Raw genomic sequence first — 24,589 nt, forward strand, 5'->3', positions numbered from 1 at the left:
GATGGTAAATGACCAACAAGGATTTATCATGAGATCATTCTTAGTTCTACAGGCTGCCTCAGACAATTGCAGGAAGCGATTGTTAACTTCAGGCTATTGTCCTGGTGTAATCGTGCATGTGCATTCTCAGCGTTGTTTTGCAGTAAAACCCACACAAGGGCTTCATAAAGATTCAGTTATGGCCCCTAAGAGGCTGAGCCACCCTTGTAAAAGTGGGAGAGGGGAAGCACAGGCTGGTGATACCGCGCTGATTTTTCAGTATCCCAGCGCATGCAGTCTCTGCCGATACTGGCAGGAGCTGAGACTGAGCACTGTTTCTGCAAATCAGGTGCTTTTGTAAATATAATTGTGTTGGGAGGTCGGGCAACAGGGCCAGCTGAGCAGTGGGGTACACAGCTGGGGCTGGGCTGCCTCATTTGTGACCGGTGCTCTTCCTCTGTGGCAGTGCTTGTGTCTCCTCCATCGGGGAGGAAGGACCTTTTCCTCCAGGACCACAGTAACTCAGCAGTCCTGTCTGCCAAGATCTGCTGCGCACCTGAGTAATAGCCTCAAGAGTGGTCGTTATTTTGAGCTACCAAAACACACTATATAGAAGAAATGCCCCCTCAAAAAGAAGGTACTGAGTTCCCTGAAAGCTTAGAGCCTCAGGAAATTCTCTAGTCAGGCTTACAAAATCTTGACTTTCAAGCCAAACTGGTCACAGCTGGGGGACAACACCACGTCATGCTAAGCAAAAGGTCATGAAAAATGATGTAAATGAAGTGAAATTTTCCAAAACATATAAGGTGCTCAAGCTCTGCTTGCTTCTTGCAAAAAGTGGTTTCATCATTACATTTTCTTATAATAGCTTCCTTGTGTACACAAGGAACTTAACGTGGCTTATTTAAACTGCATCACGCATTGCTGCAAGAATACCTGATTAACAAGATGATCGATGTGTGCTGTTCCACTTGTCAGTCAATAGGAATTAATATGCAGGAGACTAGTTCAGAAATGAGAGATTATAATGGACATTTGCTTTTCTTTGTGCTGAAGTGTTGCTGCATGAGCAAACAAGTGCTGATATGATGAGCTGAGCTCCACTGCCTCCCCTCCCTAAGGCTGACATTTTCCTACTCATCGGCTGTTCCCCCCATTTGTACCAGTCCCAAACTCCCTCCTAGGAGTGGTGAAGCTCCTTTGTGCTCATAGTAGAGGCCTGGGATTTTTTTTTCCTCTGCCCTTGGGATGTTCCTGGGAGTGCCCCTCCTGTCAGTCCCATGCAGCCTCTGCAGCACCTTTTGCAGTGCTGGCCACGAGCATGTGGTTGGCTGAAGCTGTCATTGACCCCAAATGGACCCAAGTCAGTCTCTGGTGTGGTTGATCTGCCAGTGTCATGTACTCCCATGCCAGACTAAGCACAAGGTTTAACTGCAAGTGGTTTTTGTGTTTATCGGAAAATATTGCTCCGTTTTGCCCGTGCTGCCCTGGGGACAGCAGCGTGATCCTGGTGGATTCTGGTTGTGCAACAGTGCTCCCTGTGCTGCTTCTCTGCACTTGAATGACATCGTGTCTTCCACCAGTAACCACATGGAGCAGGTAACAAAACCTGCAAATAAGAAAGGAGGGAAAAAATGAAAAAACAGAGACACCTCCTTTTTCTTCCCGTCTTCTTCTTCCCCCTAGTAACAAAATCTATTGGCAAGTGGGTGTAGCTGACCTGTCCCTCCTTCCACAGCCTCAGAGAGAGGGTGATGAGGTAGCTTTGGAGGGGAGGAGTGTGTGGATGAAAGAGGAGGTCTCTGGGGCACCATGGCCATGGAAACATGCAAAGTTGGTGTTAGTGTTTGTTATTATTGGCTGCAGAGATGCCTGCTCTGCACCCTCAGCCCTGAAGGAAGCGGGGTACATCTGAAAGGGTTTATCTGTGAATAAGAAAATAGGGGTTGAGAGCAGAGCTGGATCAATGGTGAGTTTTTTTGTTTGCTCTCTGACCCTTCCCCCTCAGCTATGAAATACAAACGTAGGTCTAATGAAACTAGAGGTTGCTTTGGAGAAAACTGAGGAGGCTTAGGAGGAAAATTCTTAAATTTTGCAAAATGTTTTTATTCAGTCCCAAACAAAATGCCTGCAATTGCTTTACGAGCGGTTTCTGTTTGTCCCCTTTCATTTTGGAAAAGAAAAATCAAACCCAACCATTTAATTTAGAAAATACCAAAGGAAAATATTTCACAGAACCATAGAATAGTTGAGGTTGGAAGGGAACACTGGAAATCATCTAGTTCAACCCCTCTGCTCAAAGAATATTTGAATATGCTATACATTTCTGTTTTGAATTTTTATCTGTGTCCACAGTAATTTCCCAAATTTGGCTTGAATTTCTAAACAGATCTGTGTTCCCTCCCCAACTGCACTTTGGGATCAACTTTGTATTTACTGATTTTTATTTTCTTAGGCTTCTGTTTGGGAAATCTATGTCCTCTGTGCCAGGCTGGCAATGTATGCTGTCTTCAGACTCCCTGCAGAAATCCAGGTGTCATGGATTCCACATAGCTTCTCTTTTCTTCTTCCACATAGCTTTATATAACCACAGGTGTTTGACTTTATATTTGCTTATTACAGCACACTTGTGACTTTAAAAGACGTGGACATTAATGGGAGCAAAACATTAGCATTTAGTATAAAAGGTAGTAATATACTGTCTGGCTGGTTTCCTACCTGTGTCCATACATAGAATCAGAGAGTCATTTGGGTTGGAAAAGACCTTTAAGATCATCAAGTCCAGCCATAAAACCAACAAGTCCACCACTAAAGTGTGTTCCTCTCATCTCAAAATGCTGACCCATGTCTGCCAATGATTTACTAAAGGGACAAGGTGGTGTCTGTCATTTATCCAGGAACTTTTTTTGCCGAGTTAAAATAAAAAGCAGCCCAAAACTGAAAGAAATGCAAAACTTTCATAGCACATAAAGAACAGCTGAGGATGCAGAAACATGAATGACTAGGATACCTCAGGCTTGGATGTTCCCAAAAGCTTACACAAAGCCTTAAAAAAAGGTTGCTTTGTGAAATCCATTTGTTGGTGCCTATGACAGTGTCACCCATGGTGCCCTGTGGGGTTTGACACCTGAATTTCTGCTGGCTGGGGTGAGTGCACTGTCTGATCTCCCTGCCATTTTGGCAGAGATGTTTAATGGTAATTTGTGTGATTTGGACACTGGCTGGAGCAGCACAGTTAGATTTGTCCCATTTGTAGTCACAAAGTGCTGTGGAACTGTTACCTCTGTATGAGAACTGCCCTAATGACAACCTCATGGAAAGGAAACCCCTCACTTCCAGTACAGCATGAAACTATCAGAAAATGTAACTCAGCCTTTCTATAATTTATTTTCTTTTATCAAGGATTTTAATTTCATTTCCTGTCTTTTCTTATTGCACATAAAAAAAAGGTTTAAACTTTAGGGTTTCTTAGCAGAACTATTCCCTCATGCTTTCAGCTGGAGCAGTTTTCCAACAGTGACATGAGCTCACAATATGTTAGTCTGACTCTAAATAAGATTTTCCAGAGTTGGCTGAAGGTATTGGCTTAATTCTAGAATAAACTGCTTCAGAAACCTTTCTGCAGTGGATTCTGGATAACCTGGCACCATTTAAAAGATTAAAAACTTATGCATAATTTGCCCTTTCAAAATACTCAAGGCTTCTAAATTTCTCACCCCAGAAAATATCTTTCTTTTCATCAAACATCAGCTGTTTCCAATTGCTTCATTCTATTTTGGTCACTTATTCTCTCTTTTCCTTCCCATGCATGACTAAATATCTCCTTTAAATCAACTTTGAAGCCATTCGTTTTTCCATTCATCCATTCGGTCGTGCTGGTTTCTTTCACCCTAGGAATGCCCCACGAATGTCGTACATTGAAGGAGCAATATCATCTGTGCAGTGTTGGGTGCAGAGTCCTTGGCTCCAGTTCTGCAGCTGGGTGCATGAAAACCAGGACAGCTGCTGGTTTCTGCATGTTTTCCCTGTTCCATTCCCTGCAGCCCTGAGCAGCCCTGCTCTGGCCATGGCAGCCCCACGCAATGCTGCGATGCCAGGCTCGTGGTCTCACGGTGAGCATCCCAGCTGCGGAGCAGTGGGACTCATTCTGCCTCAGCTCAGCACTGAGCTCAGGCACAGTGGTCCTTCTGAGGGCTGACCTGAGGCAGGACAGGCTGCTCTGGCCGTGCTCCTTGGGAGGCATTCCTGAGCCACGGCTGCGACTCCCGGTTCCCGGTTTGGCTGTGCCGGCCGGTCAGAGGCACGGGCTCTGTGCTGTGCACAATTCCTGGCATGCATGTGGCCTAGGAACAGCTTACCTGACACACAGGGGACTGAATCCCTTGCCAAAATTGCAGCGAGGTGCAGGTGTCAGCCCTCCTGACAAGAAGGTCCGTGCAAGACCTGCATAAAACTCCAGTGACCAAAAAGCATCTGCAGCTCAGTCCTGCCAGCGCTGAGGACCCAAATGCAATCTGGCATTTGCCTGGATCTGTACAGCTGATGAGCAGGCACACTGCTCTTCAGTAACCTTCTTTTGTTGTCCTCAGGTTAGAATGAAACTTCTCCAATCTTTGATCTCCTGTATAATATACAAACACCCACCAGATTTCTGACCCATGTGTATGTGACACGTGAGTTGTCCTTTCAGTTGACAAACACAGAAGCTGAAATTATCCAGAAAAAACAAATACCAAGGCCAAGTATAGGGATAGGGTTTGTTTTGGTTTGGGTTTCTTTCTTTTGGTGAAGTAAAGAATATGCTGGAGACAGATTTGACAAAGTGAGTGATCCAGATTTTTGTGGCAGTTGCATCCCAGCTCTAGCTGTCATAGCCACAGCTGATCCAAGCTGTGCTGTGTTCTGTGAGGGAAGGAGTCAGGTTCAGACCTGCCAGAAGGGCCTGAGCACTAAACCCTTCTGTCCAGAGTGGGATATGTAAAGCTGCATTTCCTCAAGACTGCTGCCAAATGACTAATCTTGGACACTTCCAGGCATTCCAGCATGTCTGGTTAGTGGTTACTCCAGCCATCCTATGTGTTTTTGGGAACCAAATGTCTTGCACGCTGAAGCAAGGTGCACATTATACACAGGGTTCCTATAATGGATGTCAGTGGAGTTAGTGGCCAATGCACAGTGGCTTTACATCAAAGATAGCCTTGTGAACAGGGAGTATTATATGTATGCTCAAAGTCAGACATGCAGGGGAATCAGATCCCTTTCTTTACAGTTTACTTAGGAGTCATGGGCAGTGAGGGATTTTTAAACACAGGTTGAATGAATTAGTCCATTAACTTCTGTTTTCCTTTCCATGCAAGTGACGGCTCCCTGTTATGGCCAGGGGTGAGCTAACAAGACACGGTGCTCTGCAATCAGCCACTGGTCAGACCAGATCTCACTATTTACAGTAAAAGAGAGCTTGTGCTTTCTGCAAAGAGATCCCAAGCTCAGACATGATTCTGCCACCTAACCTTGCTTGTTTGCATTTACTGAGGGACTCCCTAAAACTGGACTGTGGTGACTCTTTCATTGTGTCTTGAGAGCTGTCTCAAGGTATACTCCAGGGAGTATTCAAGCTTCATCTCATGGAAATTTCCTTTTTGTTTAAGGTGTAGCATTATTTGTTTTCAAACCATAATTATATGTCCAGACCCTGACTACGTCCTGTATGTGTTTGAATGCTTTCCTGCAGGCAGGACGTCTCCCAGAGGCTGCTTCTGGTTCATGTCAATGATCTTTGGGGTTTCACTGTACTTTTTACTTCAATGATAAATTATTGTGGTTTGCCAAGGTTAATCATTAGTGCTCTGCAGAAGAGATGTCCTGTCTAGATAGTGTGGTTTCCTTTTAATTGTCTTTTTGGATCTAGCTTTGTTCTTATACTGTGGGATAATGTGCCAAAGATGGCACTGTGCAGGCTGTGTTGACGAGTTCAACTGTGCTACAAAATACTCCTTTTGATCCTACTTCTTTTTTTTTCTGAACTCCACCAGCTCCTTTTTTTTCCCTTATATAGAAGCCCTTTGCCTTGTATCTCCTGTTTGGATCAGGGCTTGATGGGTTGGATCAGGTCACAGTACTTTCTTGTCTGACTGAGACAGGCTGGATATCCAAGAGGATGTGCTGACCTCCATCACAGCCAGTTATGTGAGGAGGGAGCCATGCACCAGTGAAATTGGCTTCCCAGTCCCAGCTAATACATTGCATTGTCTTGTCTTCAGACGTAACACTGAATTTTTTTATAAATCTATTCAATTTTATGGCTACGTGAATCTATTGTATGAATCTTTGCTGAGAATTCCAGTCAGTAACCAGTTGTACCAGTGCAGGGAGCTATTGTCATGTCCTAACCTGTTCCTTAAAACACCAGCTGTCTTCACTGAGGAGGCTTGAAAGCTCTTTGTCAGGGTCCATCCACTGTGGCTAGCTAAGCCCAACTTTAAACTCATGCAACTCAACACTCGTGAAGCACCCTTCAAAAGAGGACTCAATGGCAGCTTGAAGTGGGAAGAAGTAGGGTCAGTGGCTGCCACCCAGCAGCTTCCTGCCTGGCTGGCTGGGCTGTGGAAGGGCTGGGGATTTTCCCCCCGAATGCCATGTCCCAGGCAGGGCAGTGACCCATCCCAGGGCTCTGGGCAGCCGTGCTTGGCCTCCCTGACTCCCACCAGGAAAGGGAGGGAGCGCTCCAGCTGCATCCGGCCCGCCCGCCTGGCCACGGGAGGCCCTTGAAGTACAGAACAAAATAAATTCCTTCAATCCTAGCAATTTTCCCCAAAGCAGATCAGCAGGCAGCAGGCCTGTGTTCTGTGGCTTGCAGTGGGCATCTGTGAGTGTCCCAGGATGCCTGTGTTTGATGACTGTATCCCAAAGCCATGTCTCTGGTGTTTTTCTGTGCCCACAAACAGCATTTGAAAGACATCAAACAGAGAACCAAAATCATCTCCAGTGGCTTCAGTGGAGCAGCTCCTGATCCAAGAGCTCCTTGCCTGGGTACAGCACTCAGGCATTCCAGGTGGTTTGGTGCAGAGAGCACACAGCACATCTCTCCATCCCACCAGGACGCTGCTCTCCAAGGCCCCCTTGAACAGGAACTGAACTGATGCGCAGAAAATGCCAACAGTTCCATACTCAAACAAGAATTAGGAAGTCTTTTAAACAAGCAGAGTTAAGAAAATAGATGGACATGAGAATTGTTTCCTTGTACAGCTGTTTAAAGGTTCTTTCCGGGTTTCTGAGCTTCCTCAAAAGTGTCAGGTTATTCCCAAATACCAGTCAGATATGAATATACTCACTGCATGTGTCTCCACAGTCACCAACTCCTTTTTCTGCAGAGGCTCCCCATTTGTAAAAAAACTGGGAGATTTTCCTTTCTAGGAGCAAACCTGCTGCACTAAATGGCATCTCACTTGACTATTACTAGCATTTTCCTGATAAACTGACCTTCAGAGAAATGCACTCTTATCAGAAAGCTTTTTTGTTTAAAACCTTTTAGATGATCATTAGTCAGCTCAAGCTTTTTCACTGGTGCAGAGCAAGATGTGCTAACTCTAGGAAAGGCAAAGTGTTGCTGCAGAATCATATGTTATGTTGCACTTGAAAAATACAGAATTTTACTTGGCTATACTGTCTTAAATATATGATTTCCCAGAAACCACTGAAGCTTCAAAAGGTGGAGACTTTGATGAAAGAGGTCAGATTACAGCCTTGCTTCTCGGCAATGACAAATGCTTCCTAGGTTATTAAGAGCAAATCACTCAATATTTTCCCATCTCTAAGGAATTAGAACCATAAATCAACTAGTATTTATGATGTGTTCCAGTATGTCTGTGATAGGGCCATGTAACTCAAGATAAAAGAAAGTTTACTTTTATTTGTTATTAAGAGATAAAAGGAAGCAGTACAGCATCTGTTCTAGAAGAAATCCATGGTTTCTATAATCTTTTCTGAAGTTCTTTTCTCACTGAAGTGGTTAACAAAGCTTGGCTGTAATGTATTCTAACCTAATGTGCCTAATTTAGCTGAACACTTTAAATTCTTTCAGTTATATGGCTCCGGTCTGTCTGTTTTTGTTTTACCTTTTTTTCCACTGCTGAGCTCCATAATTGTTCCTTTTAGCCACAGTCACCTAAGGTCAGGCTGTACCTTGCTAAGGAGCCGCACTGCAAACAAGGCTAACTCAATCACGTGTCTCCAGCCCATTCCTGTTATTAATCCTCCCCAGTTCTGGACCCAGCACTTGGCAGAGCAACTAAAGTAAACTTTTTATCAGAAGTTCACATTCTCCTCAAGTGGAGGAAGAGCTGGGTAATTCCTGCCTTTATTTTGGTTTTTTGAAGAATATTGTGATGTGGGAGCTGCCTCAGGTTTATTTCAATAATGCAGGGGGCACAAATGTATTGAAAAAACATTGTTTGTGCAATGTGAATTTAGTCTGATAAAATTCTGTTTCTCTTCCCAAAATGTCTTTCAGAGGGCTTTCATCAGTAAATATGCTGTCATTGTAACAAATATGATGCTGGCTTTAAACTGATGAGAAAATGGCCAAAGTACGTGCAGTTTATACTCTGACAGGAAGCTGGTCTGGGGATTTAGGTTTTGTCTGAAATCTACAGCACTGCAAAGAATTTTTATTTCTGCTTCAGTCTCTGTGTAGAAAAGTCCTGCTTAATTTACTTTCTCTTTTTCATATAATTTTTGCAGTCTTCATCTCTGCATCAGATAAATGCCTCACATGGGAAAATATAACTCTAATTATTAATTTGTTGATATTAGCAAAAGGGTCCTACATTAAAATAATAAAAATGTGTAATGTGACAAAAGAGTGAGACAATTAAAAGAAAGAAAGAAAAAGATGGAAGTAGAAATGAGGGCTGCCAGGAGAAAACACTGAATATTTATATATTCCTCATAAAGTATAGAGGGCTGCAGTGAGGTGATGCCATTACTCTGCAGCCAGGAGCAGCTGCAGCTGCCCACCCTGCCCAGGATGCTGTGACAGCCCAGGCACTTTCACAGGGTCCTTTGTATCCCAGAGCCATCTTTGGGTGATAATTTCATTTCTCTTTTCCACATGTTAAGAAGCAGCCAACACAGCCAGCAAAAAAATAACTAAGTATGTAAAATGAATATGTTTTACAAAGTACTTGCAGCCTTATTTAAACCTGTGTGTCAGTGATTTCCCTGTGAGTGTGTAATTTTGCAGGTAATTCACACAGTGATAAAAATCCCTTAACTGTCATTGTAGGCTAATGCCCTTTTCCCTTCTTAAATGTTCAACAACCTGAGCTGACAGTGAGGAGAGTTTGCATTTTTCTGGTTTGTTTTCTAAAAACAGCATCTACGTGAAAGAAGTTGAAGTATGTACATGTACAGTTTGTCTCTGAGCAGAGTGCTTCCAAAACATCCCTTGTATATGAACTGTTTTCTGTTATTTAGCTTATAATATTAACAAAAACTTGAACAGAAATGCTATGAGGGATGCAAATTTGCTATATTGCTATTTACTTCTTTAATTTTTCTTTTTGATCACCAGTACACAATCAGTGAAATACCTCACAGCTGGACCCAGAGTTTCAGCTGAGAGACTGGGCTTCTGCCTAGACACTAAATTTATTGCAGGTGTACAGGTCTGTTATTTCTCTCCTCTTTCAGTCTCCGGGGGGCTTGGTAGGGATCTGAAGGGTGCCTTGTTTAGTCAAGGGCAAGTATAAGTCCAGGAAAACTGTTGCTATTTTGGGGCAAAACCTGCAAGAGTAGGCAAGAGTTTCCTGATGTCTCTCTCCCAGAACTTCCTGAAAATTCCCCCTGGGTGGCAGTGAGCAGCAAGGTTTGCTCACCTGTGTGTGATGAATGGGTGAGTCAGGGCACTGAGTGAAAACGGATCAAGTAAGATGGCAGCTCTGGGTGCAGAATGTGGGGAATAACCCTCGTGCTGCCCAGAAGTGATCCTCTGGAGAGCCGGGCACAGCTGAGTCACAGTGCTCCACACGGCTGCCATCGCTGCCTGCCCTGGGCAGCACCAGTCTGTGCAGTCTGCACTAGGTAAGCCGAGTTTAAACTGTTCTCTCCTGTAATATTTGTCTTGAATACCTGTAGTTCTCCCCAGAGAAAGACTGGTTTTTCTGAGATTTGCTGTTCCTCCTGAAAAGGAAATGTGGCTGTGTTTGGAAAAAACTTTTATAGTGAGATTATCTTACAGAAAATAGGCACCTTATGTACATACTTTTTTTTTTCTTCTCAATTTACCTCCCCTCCTAAAAATCCACACAGCTTTCCCCCTGTGAACCTGTGAAATGCAGAGTTACTAACTTAGTTTCCTTCTAAAAGGATAATCAATTTAGATAAAATATTTGAAGTCCTAAAGACTCAGCTTTATTTTAACAAGTGGTTATTTTTTTTGGTGCCCAAGACTGTCAAAAGGAAAATGTGACTTTTAGGTGTTTATACGAGCTGAGCAAGAGGGAAGCAGTCTGCTTGGGGTCTGAGGAAGATGCTATGTGCATGGTATGATCCTGACCTTCTCAAACAACTGACACTTGCCCAATGAACTTCCAAGAGTGCAAGGAGATGAATATATCTTCAGTTGCTTTGTCCAAACTGGTATACTTGTTGTGGTAGTGAATTTAAGAGTAACTGTTTTGACTTGGTTACATTAATTCATTGTAATGGTGGAATGGTGAGGAATGGTTTGCTCTGAAACTCCTCAAAAGCAGAAGTGTAAACCAGCTTTGGGTTGTGGGGGAAGGTGTGTTTGGCACTTGGGCCATGTGAGAGATGAGGGTTGCTCCTGGTTCCGTGCAGCCACCAGAGTGAGAGGCCTTTGTGTGCAGGGATAGGAGGTGGGGAGCTGTGCCTGGAGATTTATCAGGGAGACTGAGATGGCACTGCAGCTCCTTTCAAGTGAGCACAGATTAAAAAGCCTCTTGATGGAGCACTAGGCACCCACCCACTTGGGCACAGTAAGTGCAGACCCAGGAGATCTTGCCAAGGCAGATCTAAACCATGAGATCAGCCCCCTCAATTCATCACATCATTCCCCACCCCATCTGTTTGGAAGTCTCTCACGAATTTTAAAGGACGTGTATAAAAGTATTTTTCAACTCTGTTCCCAAAACATTTTGGAGATTTTTTTTCTTAGGGCTTGCTATTGTGCTTGTGTTACAGAGCCTGTCAACCCCTGCAGCACCCAGCTGTGCTGGCCCTAACCATAATTCACACAAACTGCCAAGTGCTGTTCTGCTTAATATGACAGATCCTTCCGTGATAGCTGTGCTACAGCCAGCCCTGGTGACTGTGCTGGGAAGGATGGTGCCCATGTGAGTAAGATTTATGTTTGTTAGGGCTGTGGTGAGTGAGCCTGCAAGCACTGCCTTCCCCTTTTCAAAAACTCAGAAGATTTATCTCCCCGACGCATCCTGAGTCTGTTTCTCTCTTTTTTTAAATAGCTATCCCCAGAAAACTTCCATGGCTTGGTTTTTTCCACCTGCCTTCTCCCTTGAGTGTGGTTTCTCCTTATCTCTCCCCGAGTTGTCATCTCCTCTTGCAATTCTTGTGGTGTTGCTCTTCCTGCTGCTCAGCTGGATGTGCAGACAGCTATAAAATGGAGTTTATAAGAACCATGATGTATGGGTGCTGTGCCATGGCACCACAGAGATTCTTGTACGTTCCTCCTTACAACTGTCTGCATGCAGAACTGCACGTTGGCAGGAGACAAGGACTGCAACTTCCCTGGTGGGAACTTGCAGAAATGAGAATACAGTTGGAAAATAGTATTGGATAAATGCTCTGCCATTGCTGGGAAATCAGAGCCTGATTGCAGTGAAAGAATGGATGTGAAACATTACTAGGAAAAGGGATATATTCAATTGCACAGTTATCTCTGGGTTACCTGTTGGTGGTAGGGTATGATCCTCTTTGTTAATTAAGGGTTCAGCTTCTTGCATATATGCTCCACTGAAAGACTTAACACTAGGGAAGGACTGTACACAAGTATGACTGAGTGTATTTAAAGGTATTGTTTTGACCCAAAAGAAAGGAAATGTACTTGAGAACACAGCTAGGAGTTGTTAAGTATTCAAATGAGGTCCAGTTCCCTGTGTTATATTCAGACAACTTTGTAGGATAAATTCTTCAGTTTCAGTGATCTAAGAACATAAATCTCACAGCCAGGACATGGGATTTTTTGCTGTTGTGAATATATAATAAATCACTGCTCAGTATGACCACGGATGATGTATCTGTTCCTTAAATAATAAATTCAGCAACCATGAAAGCCATCTGTTTTGCAGGTGTACAGTCTAGTCTTAAAGATTAATTTGAGAGTTTTTCAGCTTCTGCTGTAGCCATACAGCAAGGATGAGTTTCTAGCTCCATATTTTGTCGTTCTCTCTGCATTCTTACTCTGTCTGCCTTTGGGAAGGGTTAAGGATGCTGGCACAGGAAGGCAGGCAGGCTGCTGGCCACTAGCACTGCTGGTTAACCAGGAGCAAACAAGAAAGTGGCTGCTGGGCAGGAGACAGTGGGATCCTGGGGGAGGCTCAGGGGCAAGGAATCTGTGGATTTGAGAGGCTGCCTGAGTGAGTATTCCCTCATTAGCCTGAACTGATCTTTTAGTTGCTGGGGTAGACAATAAAGACTAAGAGCTTGTCCTTCTAGCTCTGGTGACCAAAGAAAACTGACTTACTGAGGGAGGACACAAATTGGTTGTTTCTTTTACTGATTTTTGTTTTGTTTTGTTTTCTCTTATTGGATCCAGTCAGGCCACAATGTAATATAGGGGGTTGTGGCATTGGGAATCAGTTCAGGAATCTGAAGGGTCCTGAGGCTGTGGTCACTTTTGGCTGAGCCTGGCTGAGGCTGACTAGCTAAGAAAAGGATCCAATACTCCTAGGAAGCAGAGGGACAACAGGCACTTGTAGGGTGTAAGAATTGGGTATACCACTCCACCTAAAGGGACCAATTGTCATTCTTGGTTTAGTAAATCACAAACTCAAAAGGTTGCATGCTAAATAAATGCAAGTTGGCTTAAAAATACTTAGGAAGAGAGAAGGGAAAACTCTCCAAGAGGGGAACAGCTAATTCTCTATGGTCACAGCTGGCTGCATGGCCCTCTGTATCCAGACAGATAATACTGCTTGTGAAGCACTGGGTAATTATAGGGGAGAGGGTGGGGACGACAGTGCTTTGTTCCTCCCTTCCCCACAAATTTTTGGTCAACTGAAGGCGAGGCCAGGCAGTAGGAGCTGTTGGAGGCTGCTTTGGCAGCAGGTCAGGAGCAGCTGGGTGATGCAGTGCAGCCTCCTGTATCCTGTAGGTGCAGCACTCCCTGGGCTGTGTAGGGCTCCAGGCTCAAGCACTGGGAAGACATGGGTTAGGGCTGAGCATTAGGCACTGGAGAAGGGAGAGCAGCAGCAGCTGAAGGCCTGTGCCCAGCCATTAAAACTGAGGGACAGAGGTCTGCTCACCTTCACTCTGCATCTGCTGTGGAAGCAGGTACTCCTCCTGGGCAATTTGGGGAGAGCCCACCAAAAACAAAGTAGAGAAAGTACAATGCTGAGGGAATCTTGAGAAGCATTGGACAGATGGACAGCAAAGAAGGTAGTGAAAGTGGAAAGAAGGTACAGTGGAGAAGGGGGTACATTTTTCTCCTAGAAATACTGTGTCTATCATGCTGATCACTGAGCAGTGCAGAGTGTGATGTGTAAACTACAGCTGCAAAAGCTGTTCTGACACCAGTTATGATGATGAAGCTTGTACGTACATGACGTATCTGAGCTTTGGACTTGAATGTCTTTAGTGCTAGAGTTGAAAAAGTTGCTGACTTAGGCTGCCTTGAAGGCTCTGATTTCCAAGTGGTACAGACAGCTGTCTGTGTTCTGCAATTGCAATTACACAACAGCAGCAGCCGGACAGCCTGCCAGGACATCAGGACAGCCTGCTCTCAGCTGCTTTGGGGCTTTTCAGGACATCAGGAAAGTGGTGCAGAAAACAAACTCACTGTACTTCTGTATGTTCCATGAGCTGGAGATGAGCTGTCTCAGGACAGATTTTACTCTTGTGTCACCTGAAAACACCCTGTTCCAGGATACCTGATGCTCATACACAAACAAGCAGATGTACCCTTGTGGGGTGTAATGCTGATACTCACTTGGGGCTAAGGCAGCATATGGTCCTTGTTTCCTCTTCTAGAATATCTTGGGATGGGGATAAAAACTCTGTCACAGCTTGCACGTGTCAGTAGTTAGCGTTGTAGAGTCCATTCAGCTGTTTGCGTGCTGGCACATTTTCCACAGTTCTCCTCCTTCTCCTTCTCCCCACTGCCTCCTTCACTAGCCTAGAGACCAAAAGGATTGCCTAACTTTTCCGAAGGGCAAAAGACACAGTTGGAACATAGAGCTGACTTGGAGGGAGAAGCAATTAAAACCACATAGAGTAATCTCTTACCAAGATTGCTGCCTGTGCTCACAGGACTGCAGTCATGCTCTCTCTGCCTTTGCTGGACAGACACTTTTCCAAAGTAGCCACTGATATTTGCTGTTCATGCAGATGTTAGCCCATCATTCCTTCTGCATAATTCTGCCTGCTCATGTCTCAGGTACTGAAGTATTATCAGAACTGGATTTTGGCAACCAATTTTTTCTCTGGGCCTTTGCATGCATTTTTGTGTGACTGGACAGGAGTGAACAGTCACCGTGCTCGTGCATGAACTCCTACAATGTGCAGTGGGAATTGGTCAAGGCCTGTGTGAAATGGATGGACACTGCTGATACAGCAGGATTTTGCTTATGGAAATGTGGGGGGAGATAGCATATGTGGGAGATACCTGGGGGGCAGCATGTTCAGTCTTCTGTAAAAAGCAGGCAGGATCCAAAGTAATTTCTCTGTGAGAAAGATGAGGATGTGGCTGAATAGTGTCTTTTCAATCCTTTTAAATTTTGACACTTGTGTTTTGTTCTCTAAATACTTTGATCTTCCCCAGCACCCACTTGTCTGCAGATGAAGCTGATAACCATCATTCTAAGCTCTTTCCTAGCATTCTTTCTTATTCTGCAGTCCTGAATGAAATTCAACCTTATTATCCATAAATAACCTTTCTCATTCTCCCAGCTGTCTCCTAGAGCTAGTTCACTTCTGACCTCTCCCTTACTGACTCTGTACTGACCTTGCACTTCCCCCACAGCCCTAATCTGCCAGTGTCTACACTCCTAAGCTTCCTCTGCTATTTTGCATTATTTTTTGGGTTTTTTTTATAACAAGGCCTACCATTTCCTGAGCTGCACTTCAGCAGTAAGTGTGAACAAGGCTCTTTATCCACACACTTCATACAGTGCAGTGACAAATTATTATCACTGCCAGCAATTTTGATGCTTTCACCCCTTCTGTCTGATTCTAGGCTCTGGGTAAATCTATACTTTCAACTGTATTTTTGTATTGGCAATAAAACCCAGCACCAGTGTTTTCAAATTGTAGAGAAATGACAATTCCAGTGCCAGTGTCTTGTTCAAAGAGCAGTTTTTTGTCTTTAGTTGAATTTTTATCAGTGTGACAATAACCCCAGTGATTTTTCAATGGCTTTTATTAAACTACTAAGGGATTATTCTGTCTCACCTCATCCTCCCATTCAAGGCAATGTGAGTTCTCATCTGAAAATCTTGCAAATGGATTTGTTTTGTTTTTTTGTTTTTTTTTTTTTTTTTTTAATGAAGTTAGACTGTAGAAATAATCAGTAATAACCTGCCAATGGACAGTTGTGGAAAAACTTTTTAAAAGAGTAAAGTACGCATGCACATCATATCTGCATGTACATTTTCTTGTTTTGTCATGCTGTTATCAAACAAAGCATTTTCCCCTCCCCCCCAGTATTTGCCTGTCATTTACATAAATTTTTGTATTAGTTGAGTGGCAATTTGTTTGCATTCAAAGTGGAAAGCAGAGATTTTTCCAATATTGATTTTTTTTAAATGACACCATGAATTTTATCTCTATGTACCTGCAAACCAGACTCATATATTTTACAAAGTAGAAAGCTTAACTCTAGGTGTCAGCACTGCAAACTGAATGTGCAGCTCTGCAAATGAAGTTTTGCTGTCTCTGACTCCTCCAGTGCCACCAGAAATAAAGTGCAATAGCAGTTTTGCTGGCAGATCCATTAGGGCTGAGGAAGGGAGCCTGCACTTATGCTCAACAGCACAAGTAGGAATTGTAGCATTTTCTTCTTCCACAGTCTTTTTCCAGCTGCACATAAGTGTGTTCTTATTAATGGCATCTAGTAAATAATGTTTAATGTAAAGGAAAGAATGAGGGTGAGATCCATCTCCAAACAGTGCTCACTGTTTCAAATGGGTATGTTAAGCCTTTTCCTTCATTTATTGTTAAATGCTTATGTTGAGTGGGTGTCCAAAGTTATGAGAGGGCACAGGAAGCTGACTTCTTTTTCTGGTTCTAACAGGCTCTGTAGATCAGCTAAATTAATGGGGTGGATGAAGTTTATGTGACTATTGCTTATACTTGAAACTGCACAGTAGCAGAAACATCGGGGAAGGAAAGACTTGATTTTCCAGCCTTTAATGCTAGCAATTATGACAAGTAAATAAAAGCATTTCTGCATTGCAAGTACTGTGGTTATCCTAAAAAACCACATTTCTCAAAAGCACTGACTTTTGGCTTTGCATCTCTCAACTTTACAAGGTGCTCTCATCTGGATCAAGTGATGCTGTTACGTATATGAGTGAAAAGCTGCTTCTTGCCATCCTTGTTGTCCATAGGCATCATTTAGCTGCATGTTTTGCTTTTGTTTATGACCTGATGGCATGTGTCATATACTTAAGGTACTGTTAAAAGTGTGGCTGTCCTGAATGCACACAAGTGTGCTCCTGCTGAATTGGTTCTTCTGAAGCACAATGATTCTGCCAGGGGACCACAGGAGTGTTCATGGCACAAAGAAGTAGTTCAAACAGTTTCCTCGTGTAACACATCATTTTCCCCTCTTCAGATGCTGGAGCTTAGTGATAAAAGTCATGTCTCTGATATTTGGTTTTCACCATGTTCCTAAATCAAAAATTTGGTTGGGCCTTCCCTAAATTGCTGTTGCCTCTGAGCTGTTCTTCAGCTAGTGAAAAAAGGCAGGACCTTGGAGAAGCACCTCCGTGAGTCATTGAGAATAAAGGTAGCAGAAGCTACGAATGACATAGTGAAAAAAGCAAAAGGCACGTGAAGATGCCATCGGGTTGTGTGTGGTCTCTGGTAGAGTACACTGTTGTATGTGTGTCGTTGAACCTGGGCTGCACTTGAGCTGCTACTTCTGGAACACAAATCATCTATGGCAGTGACTTGTTTTGCTCTGGGCATGGTGTCTGAGGGGCTTTAAATGCAGCATGCTGTCTCTTAGAGTACATCCAGACATCTAGTCTCCCAGCACATCTATAGGATAAGGAATCATAGTTACTTTCATATGATATAGAAACAAAAGGTTTATTTTACATATATATACACCAGGAAAAGTCTGCCTGCAGTTGATTTCCCAAGCCCCGGGGCCTGGCTCCACCCATAGCACCATCTTCCCTTTTCACAGCCTTTGCTTTCAAAAATATTTTCAAAGAAATTGGCATGGGCAGAGTCGAAAAGCAAAACGATGGGAAGCAACAACCGAGCCCGCTGTCCGCTTTCTGAAGCAGGGCACCAGGTGTCTCACGGGGCAGCCGCTTGCCGGCTCCCCGAGGCGCTGTCCCGGGCTACCCCAGCCCCGGGCGGGCGCGGGCCCCGCCGCGGTGCGGTGCGAGCCCTGAGCGGGCTCGGGCGGGGCCGGCGCGGCATTGGCGGCGGCCGCTGATCTGCATTGACGCCAGCGCGGGCCGGAGGTCAGCGCCGCCGGGCGCTGCATTGGCTCGGCCTGAGGAACATCAATAATAACAAGGTGAGCGCGGCGCGAGGGACGGCGGCTGCGGGGAGCCAGGCATTTCCCTGCTGAGGGATGCAGACACCACGGCCCCGGGAACCAGAGCTCTCGCCGCTGCAGCCCTTGCCGCCGGGATGGGACGCTAGGATCGTTCTCCTTCTACTTCTCGCTCTTTTTAATTTTTCTTGCCCTTTTTTATTTTTATTTTTTAATTTTTCCCCTCTCGCCGTTTCGCATCACTTCTCTGCCCAAAAAACCAACCGCATCATGGAGGCCCTTTGATGCGTCCGCCCGCCGCGCCGGCTGCCCCCGCGGCTGAGGGAAGCCCTCCGGGCCGTGCCCCGTTCCCTGAGGGGGCTCCCCGCGGCCCGGCCCGCCCCTGCCCCGCCGCGCTGAGCCGGGATGCCGCTGCGGCGGCCGCAGAGCCCCGCTGCCGCCTGACGGGGGGCTCTTCCTTCCTTCCGACGACGGGAACCTGAATGTCACCCCCGCGGCGGCCGCCCGCCCGCCCGCGACCGAGGCGGCGCGGGACGTGCCCAGCGCGGCGTGAGGAGCGCAGCCGGCTCCCCGGGGCGGCCGGGCGCCTTTGGCTCTTCGCTGGTATTTTTTAATAAATCGTTGATTTTTTTTTTTTTTTTTTTGGCCCCAAAGCACACCGCAAAGCGCACCCCCGGCACAGCGCAGCGCCGAGGGGACCGCGAGGAGCGAGCGCGGCTCGGCGGGAGCGCGGACGCGGAGGTGGGGAGCGGCCCCCGGCCCGGTCCCGGGTTAATCGGTAACGCGGAGCAAGCCCGGGTGAAAATGCGCCGCGCTCCGGGCTCAGGGGAGGAGATGGTGCCGTGCCCCCGGCCGCTCTGAGCGCCGAGCCGACGCCGAGGTGTGTGTGGTTTGGGGCTTGGGTTTTTGGTTTTTTGTTTTTTTTTTTTTTTTTTTGGTTATTTTTGCCTTTTTTTTTGTTGTTGTTGTTTTTGCCTTTTTTTTTTCTCTCCTTTTTTTTTCCTGCTTTTACAAGAAGGAAAGAAAACGTTACCAAGATTCTCAGATGGCTTAGACAAATTAATAATAATCTGTGAAAATACGAAGTCGACCGGTTCTTGATTTCCCCCCTTCCCTCCCCTCCAGCTCCCCAGCCCACTGCTGAGATTGAGCTAAAAGGACCTGTTTCCTGGAGGACGAGGAGAACAGACACGTTTCTGGTGGTGTAGAAGGGACCGATGGCAATGCTTCAGAGTGTAGCGGAGACGCAGGAGAGAGAGTCAACCTGTTAACAAAAAAAATTAAGCAGGGGGAAAATATCAACGGGAAGGAAAGATATATATACATATATATATATATACACGTATATATATATACAATTTAGAAGTATTCCCCAGGTGGCCACAAAGCATGGGCTGTGTTCCAAGCACCAACCTCTCTGACAGCAGAGTGATCTGTCACAGTAGCAATGAGTCTGAGGAGTACAATTTCCCTCACCAGACCAACACAACCATGTCTCAACAGCAGCAAGGCAACCCCGTCCCAGGATTATTCATTAAATGCTACAACACATCCACTTATGAGGCGAGGACTAATTCCTCTAAGAAAGACAAGAGGGAGAACAGCCAGAGCATGGAGGCAGAGGCCCAGACCGGCAGATCCAATGTTAAGGTAAAAAGGGTGCTAAACACGAGCACTGTTTCTCTCAGCACAGGAGTTGGCTGTAGCGGTTCAGCCCAGGAGTCTCCGGGCCGTTGTGCGGGAGCTTTTCCTGGCTCGGGCTTTACTTTCGTTTACAAACTAATCAGTGTCTTGGCGACTTTGTAGAGGTACCCAGGCCTCTTTCTTCGCTCCACGAAATGAGTTTTCCGAATTCTGGGAAGGAGAGCGGTGTTAACTTGTCCTGATGGTCGCTGGGGTCGCTGCGCCGTGCGGGGGATGCGCGGAGCCCCGCGGTGCTGCCGGCCCGGCCCGCGGCTCTCTCCGCTCGCCCCTCTGGACACGGGCACGGTCTGGGGCCGTCTGCGAGCCGGGCTGGTTTTACACACCTCTTCCATTTGGAAAGTTGAAGGGAGAGCGGCAGCGTGTTTTGCTCTGGGTACTGATTTACATTAACAACTTGTTGACCTTGTCTGTTGCTGCAAATAGGGTGGTTTTTGGCGGGTTTTTTTTTCCGTGTGTTTGCGCCCATACTTTTGAGTAGAGGTATGACACAAGACTGTATGGAGTTGACTGACACATAGTGAAAAAAACAGCAATCTGTGATTATTTTCTTGGAAGAGGGACAGTTAGTGGTTTGGAGCGCTTGTTTGTCTGTTTGCTTTTTATCTGTTTATTTAGGGGTTGTACTTTAGCTCCTAAAGTTATAGATTTGGATTATATCTTTGCTTTTTTTTTTTTAAACTATTTTTTTATTTTGTAAAAATGAGTAGTTGCAAATGTAAGAAAAATCACATTGTAGCAGCCCTGGGGATATTATATAACCTGGCTGATCTGTTCTGGTTGCTGTGATAAGAACTGAGATACACATGCTGTAAATATAAGATACAGGCTTGAGATGCAAGTGAGATCTAGCTGAATGTCAAGTGTTTTGCAGACTAACAGAAACCCTAATGATTTGTTGCTTTCTTATGTTTTTTACTTGCTTATTAAGACAACTTCTACAGTATTGACCTGGAATAATTTACTTCAGTTATGTGGGTGATTTTCTTTGATTGTTTTCCTTCAGATTTAGTTATCTTTGGTCATAGTTCAATAAGTTTCATAATTTAAAAAAGTCTTGAAAATTAGCAGACAGAGAGTGGTGAGCTGGTGAGGAATTAACAATACTTAACTAAGAACATGAAGCTGAATGGTGGTGTACTAAACTAAATTTTTGTGTTAACAACACTGCACAGGAAATGAACTTTACGGCCCTGTTCACACGCGATAGATGAGCTCACGGCATGTTTAACACAGCAGCCACGCTGAGGAAGCTTAAGTTGTCATCTAAGTCCTGACAATTGTTTTGCTAGCTGAATTTGTAATACTGATTATAACTGAATGTTGCAAAACCTGAATCAAAAGTAGTCCTTTAAAATTTTTGTTCTGTGATTTTGTCTTGTGTGATTGTTTAAAGGGAAAAAATCCCTCAAACCTGTTTCCAGAAGCATGTGTGGGAAGCAGTCTTAAGTTAGTTAAATTTTGTTGTTCACCTTCAAGAACTTTGTACAAATTCTTGTTACTAGGTTTGGATAATTCAGCCAGACACTGTAGGTTGCTGTTGGTTTGTATGCATGCTGTCATCTCATTGACAGTCACTCACATTTTTATCACCCAGTCACATTTTCTGCCCCTGTCATCACTTTTTAGCACAGTTCTGTGAAAGATGGGTTCTGAGAAATGAAAATGGAGCTCTGTTTGTGATCAGTTGAATACCAAATCTATTGGATACATCACGTGTACATTATTTTCATGTGCAAAATCCTGTCATAGTCTTTTGAGCTGTCAGGCAGCGTGATATTTCTTTCTCTGCTTTTATCATTAGCGTGTGTGGTAGGATCAGATTTGCAGTGCTAAATAACTGTGCTGTCTCAGAGATTGTGCTGGAGTGAGGGATCACTGCAGAGCAGTTCTCACAGCCCAGTGAAGTTGTTTGGAAAGAAAGAAAGAAAGAAAGTGTGAGCAAACTGAAAACAATGTGTAGGAGCTTGAAATTCCTGAAGGCAAAAGGAGCATTGGGCAGGATGTTGTGCTGTTTTGTAATTAAAAGGATTTTTGACTTGAGGAAGAACTGTAAGAGTTAGGGTGCTACTAAGAACCATTGCTATTTCTCAGAGTGTGTAGTACACTCTTTATGACCCTGGGGATTCCTTCACACAAACATGAAATGCTACAAACCTGGTGTGCTTTGGGGTCTGGTGGTGTCACCCAGAGTTTGTGTGAATCGCCAGTAACCTGCCTGAATGACACTTTCACTTGGTTTCAGGGTGCTTTAAGTTGTTGCATATTCTCAAATTAAAGCCAACAGAATGCTGTGTTAGAGCTATGAACAAAACTTGGCCTGCATGTAAATTTCATGTTTTCACTTTGACTGGCATTAGTGTTAAGTTCACTAAAACGTGTATAGTTTTGATAGTGCAATAATATTTACTATTAATATTACTATTACTGAATCAGTTTGCTAGCTATAGTGCACATTTTTCAAGTCAGAAAATATAACAAAAAGAAAAAAAGTCCCTTGTTAGTTGTAAAATGGCATTATATCTATTGCTAACTAGCTCCTGACTTACTCTGGTTTTGTGTTCATGTCTTGCTGTATCCTTCTCCTGGCCAAATAGCAGAGGTTCATTTTCTGGATGGGTGGTGTGAGCATACTGTATTTTGTGATTTGCATCAATTTATAAACTGCAGCTAAAAAAGTGACGTGTTCTTTTCTAGTATGGGAAACCCTAAGTTAATCCACCCAAATTTGCAGAATAATTGTGAAAGTGGATGTGTGCAGAGGTAAATGCTGTAATATCTATTTCTGTTGTGTATGAATATGGTGACAGTATGTGAGAAATGGAAGACCTGCTTTAGGTCATGGCACCTATATTTCCCTCCTTAATTAGTATTTTTATATATGGCTTTTATGCATGTTGGATTAAGTGCCATATTTAAACAGTGCACCAGCCATGGAAACTCTTCCCTTAATTTTCAGTGTATTGCCTCTGCAGATTAAACCCTGCACTAGTGAAAGATGAGCAGGACTCGGATGCAAGGACTGGGGTTTGATTATCCAGTGCTACATAAAGAATGTCAAATTACACTTAACCAGTACTGTTGCAAAGAGGAGTTTCTGGTTTTTGTTTTAACTCTAAAAATCTCAAGGAAGTGGACTCAAGATTGTGACAGCCCTTTTCATATATATCAGTTATGATTTTCAGATATTTTTGTAGTTGAATTTGTGATAAAGGTACTTGGATTTATAGAAACCTGCTTAAACACCGTTAGAATAATAACTGTTTAATCCATAACACAAGTGGAGTAAATGCTAAAAGGCATAAGGAATTCATGGATGTTTATTTAGAATTGGCTGGGATATTCATAATCATATGCTATCCCAACATCCTGTGTGTGTGTGGCTCTTCTCCAGCGCATTAATATACACTGTAGCATCTTGATTTTGCTCTGTCATTCTTTTACGTATGTAAGATTTCCTTCCTCTTTCCTTGAGGAACTCTCCCTGTTGGTACATTTAATACAGAAATATGTGCATTTGGGTACGAGGGGGTCAGAGAGTAAATTCATACTTCATTTGTTTGAAATTAAAATTACTCCCAAGTCAGAAGGACCGAATGTGAAATAGTCTTTTGGTTTATCAGCTGATCAGTTTAAATCCATGCCCCTACAGCCAGTAAGTTTTCTGCATTCAAACCCTGAAATTGCCTGTGAATTTTGCAGTCACTGCAAACCCATGTTGCATAATTCTGCATAGGCTCTATGCTATGTGGCACCTGCAGTGCTGAAGTGGATCTCATTTCAGCGGTTAACAGCACGTTATTTAGTCCATTAAGCTGTTTGCTCTTTTCCTCCCTGTCTGGTAATTCCTTTCCCTTGGAGCACATGAGCCCTCCCTCCCTTTGATACTCCCACACTTTCTGTCCATGCTTCCACTGAGGCCATCCACCCTCTCTTGAATCCTCCCTGTTCCCACTGAAACTGTCCTCAATCATTTCCCCGACAAACTTCCCATCACCTTTTCCCTCCCACTTCCACTGACGTCAGCTCTCCTGTACAGAGATCCTTGCTTGCACTCAGAGGATCCTTCCCACGCTGAGATACATGACCTTTCCTCAGTCTTTAGGGCTCCAGACTTTCAGATTGATACTTTTAATGCTGTTGTTGTAAGGCATGAGCCCTTTCTCCAGGGGATGGGAGTCTAATTTTTAAATTGTATGAAGTGAAGTGGTGTAGTAACATGTGAACTGGGCTCATATTTAGGTCTAATTTTTATCTTTTTAACTTTCCTGTTGTTTGTTATGTAAATTGGAAAAAACCCAAACTATAAATCACTCACAGTATATAGAAGACTACGCTACAAAGACATAATAAGCTGTGGTTTCAATTTTTAAAGCATTATTATTGGTACTTCTTCTTGTCATGCAAACCAGCTCATGCAAAATGTGTCACTGCATCTGAGGGCAATTCTTGGTGTGCCTGAGATGAGCAAGGTTGGACCCTGAATTTTTGGAGCATGTTGATAAAAACTTCACTGAAACTCAGCTGAAAATTCTTGTGTCTTTTCTGTTGTTCAATGCTGCTGTCTGAATTTGCTCTGTGACTTTTCCCTGGCCATTTTATGTAGTTAAGTGAAAAGCTTTTCCTTTTCTGCTGCCTGAATCTGTCAATAGAGGAAGTATTAAAACCAAGCCTTTATTTCTGCAGTTCTAGATGTTTTTCTTACTGTGTTGTACCTTTTGTATTCTTAATTGTATGGCTCAGATTGAAGTGTAAGTACATTTACAGTGAGAATTCTACTTGTAGATTGTACTTATAAACCAGGCAGAATAACAGGAGGTGATGTATTAATGAGTTTTTACCATTCCCAATATTACATGTGGTGTTAACAGCTTTGCCTTGCTATTTAAGATACCAGCAATTCAGATATTACATCCAAAATGCTAAGTTTAAGAATAAATTAAATATATGAAATGGTTACACGTGTTTGCAAATACTTCT

The 24,589-nt window shown here is 44.0% G+C and overlaps 1 protein-coding gene across 6 annotated transcripts in view; it reads left to right on the plus strand.

Moving 5' to 3' along the window:
• Positions 1–24,589, plus strand: part of PDE8A (phosphodiesterase 8A) — a 152,553-nt gene that overhangs the window by 6,768 nt on the left and 121,196 nt on the right. For 4 of the 6 annotated variants that reach the window (XM_041418853.1, XM_041418854.1, XM_041418857.1 and 1 more), the window contains exon 1: positions 18,847–19,558. The exons of 1 other annotated variant lie outside the window; for it this stretch is intronic. In XM_041418853.1, the coding sequence (XP_041274787.1) occupies positions 19,298–19,558 (261 nt within the window). In that variant the 5' untranslated portion in view covers positions 18,847–19,297. Of the gene's footprint in view, positions 1–14,529; positions 14,612–18,846; positions 19,559–24,589 lie in introns of those variants that run through there. One more of the 6 variants, XM_041418859.1, reaches the window with a different exon arrangement.

The sequence above is a fragment of the Onychostruthus taczanowskii genome, unplaced genomic scaffold, assembly GCF_017590055.1.
Source record: "Onychostruthus taczanowskii isolate IOZ18803 unplaced genomic scaffold, ASM1759005v1 scaffold6, whole genome shotgun sequence".
Taxonomy (NCBI): Eukaryota; Metazoa; Chordata; class Aves; order Passeriformes; family Passeridae; genus Onychostruthus; species Onychostruthus taczanowskii.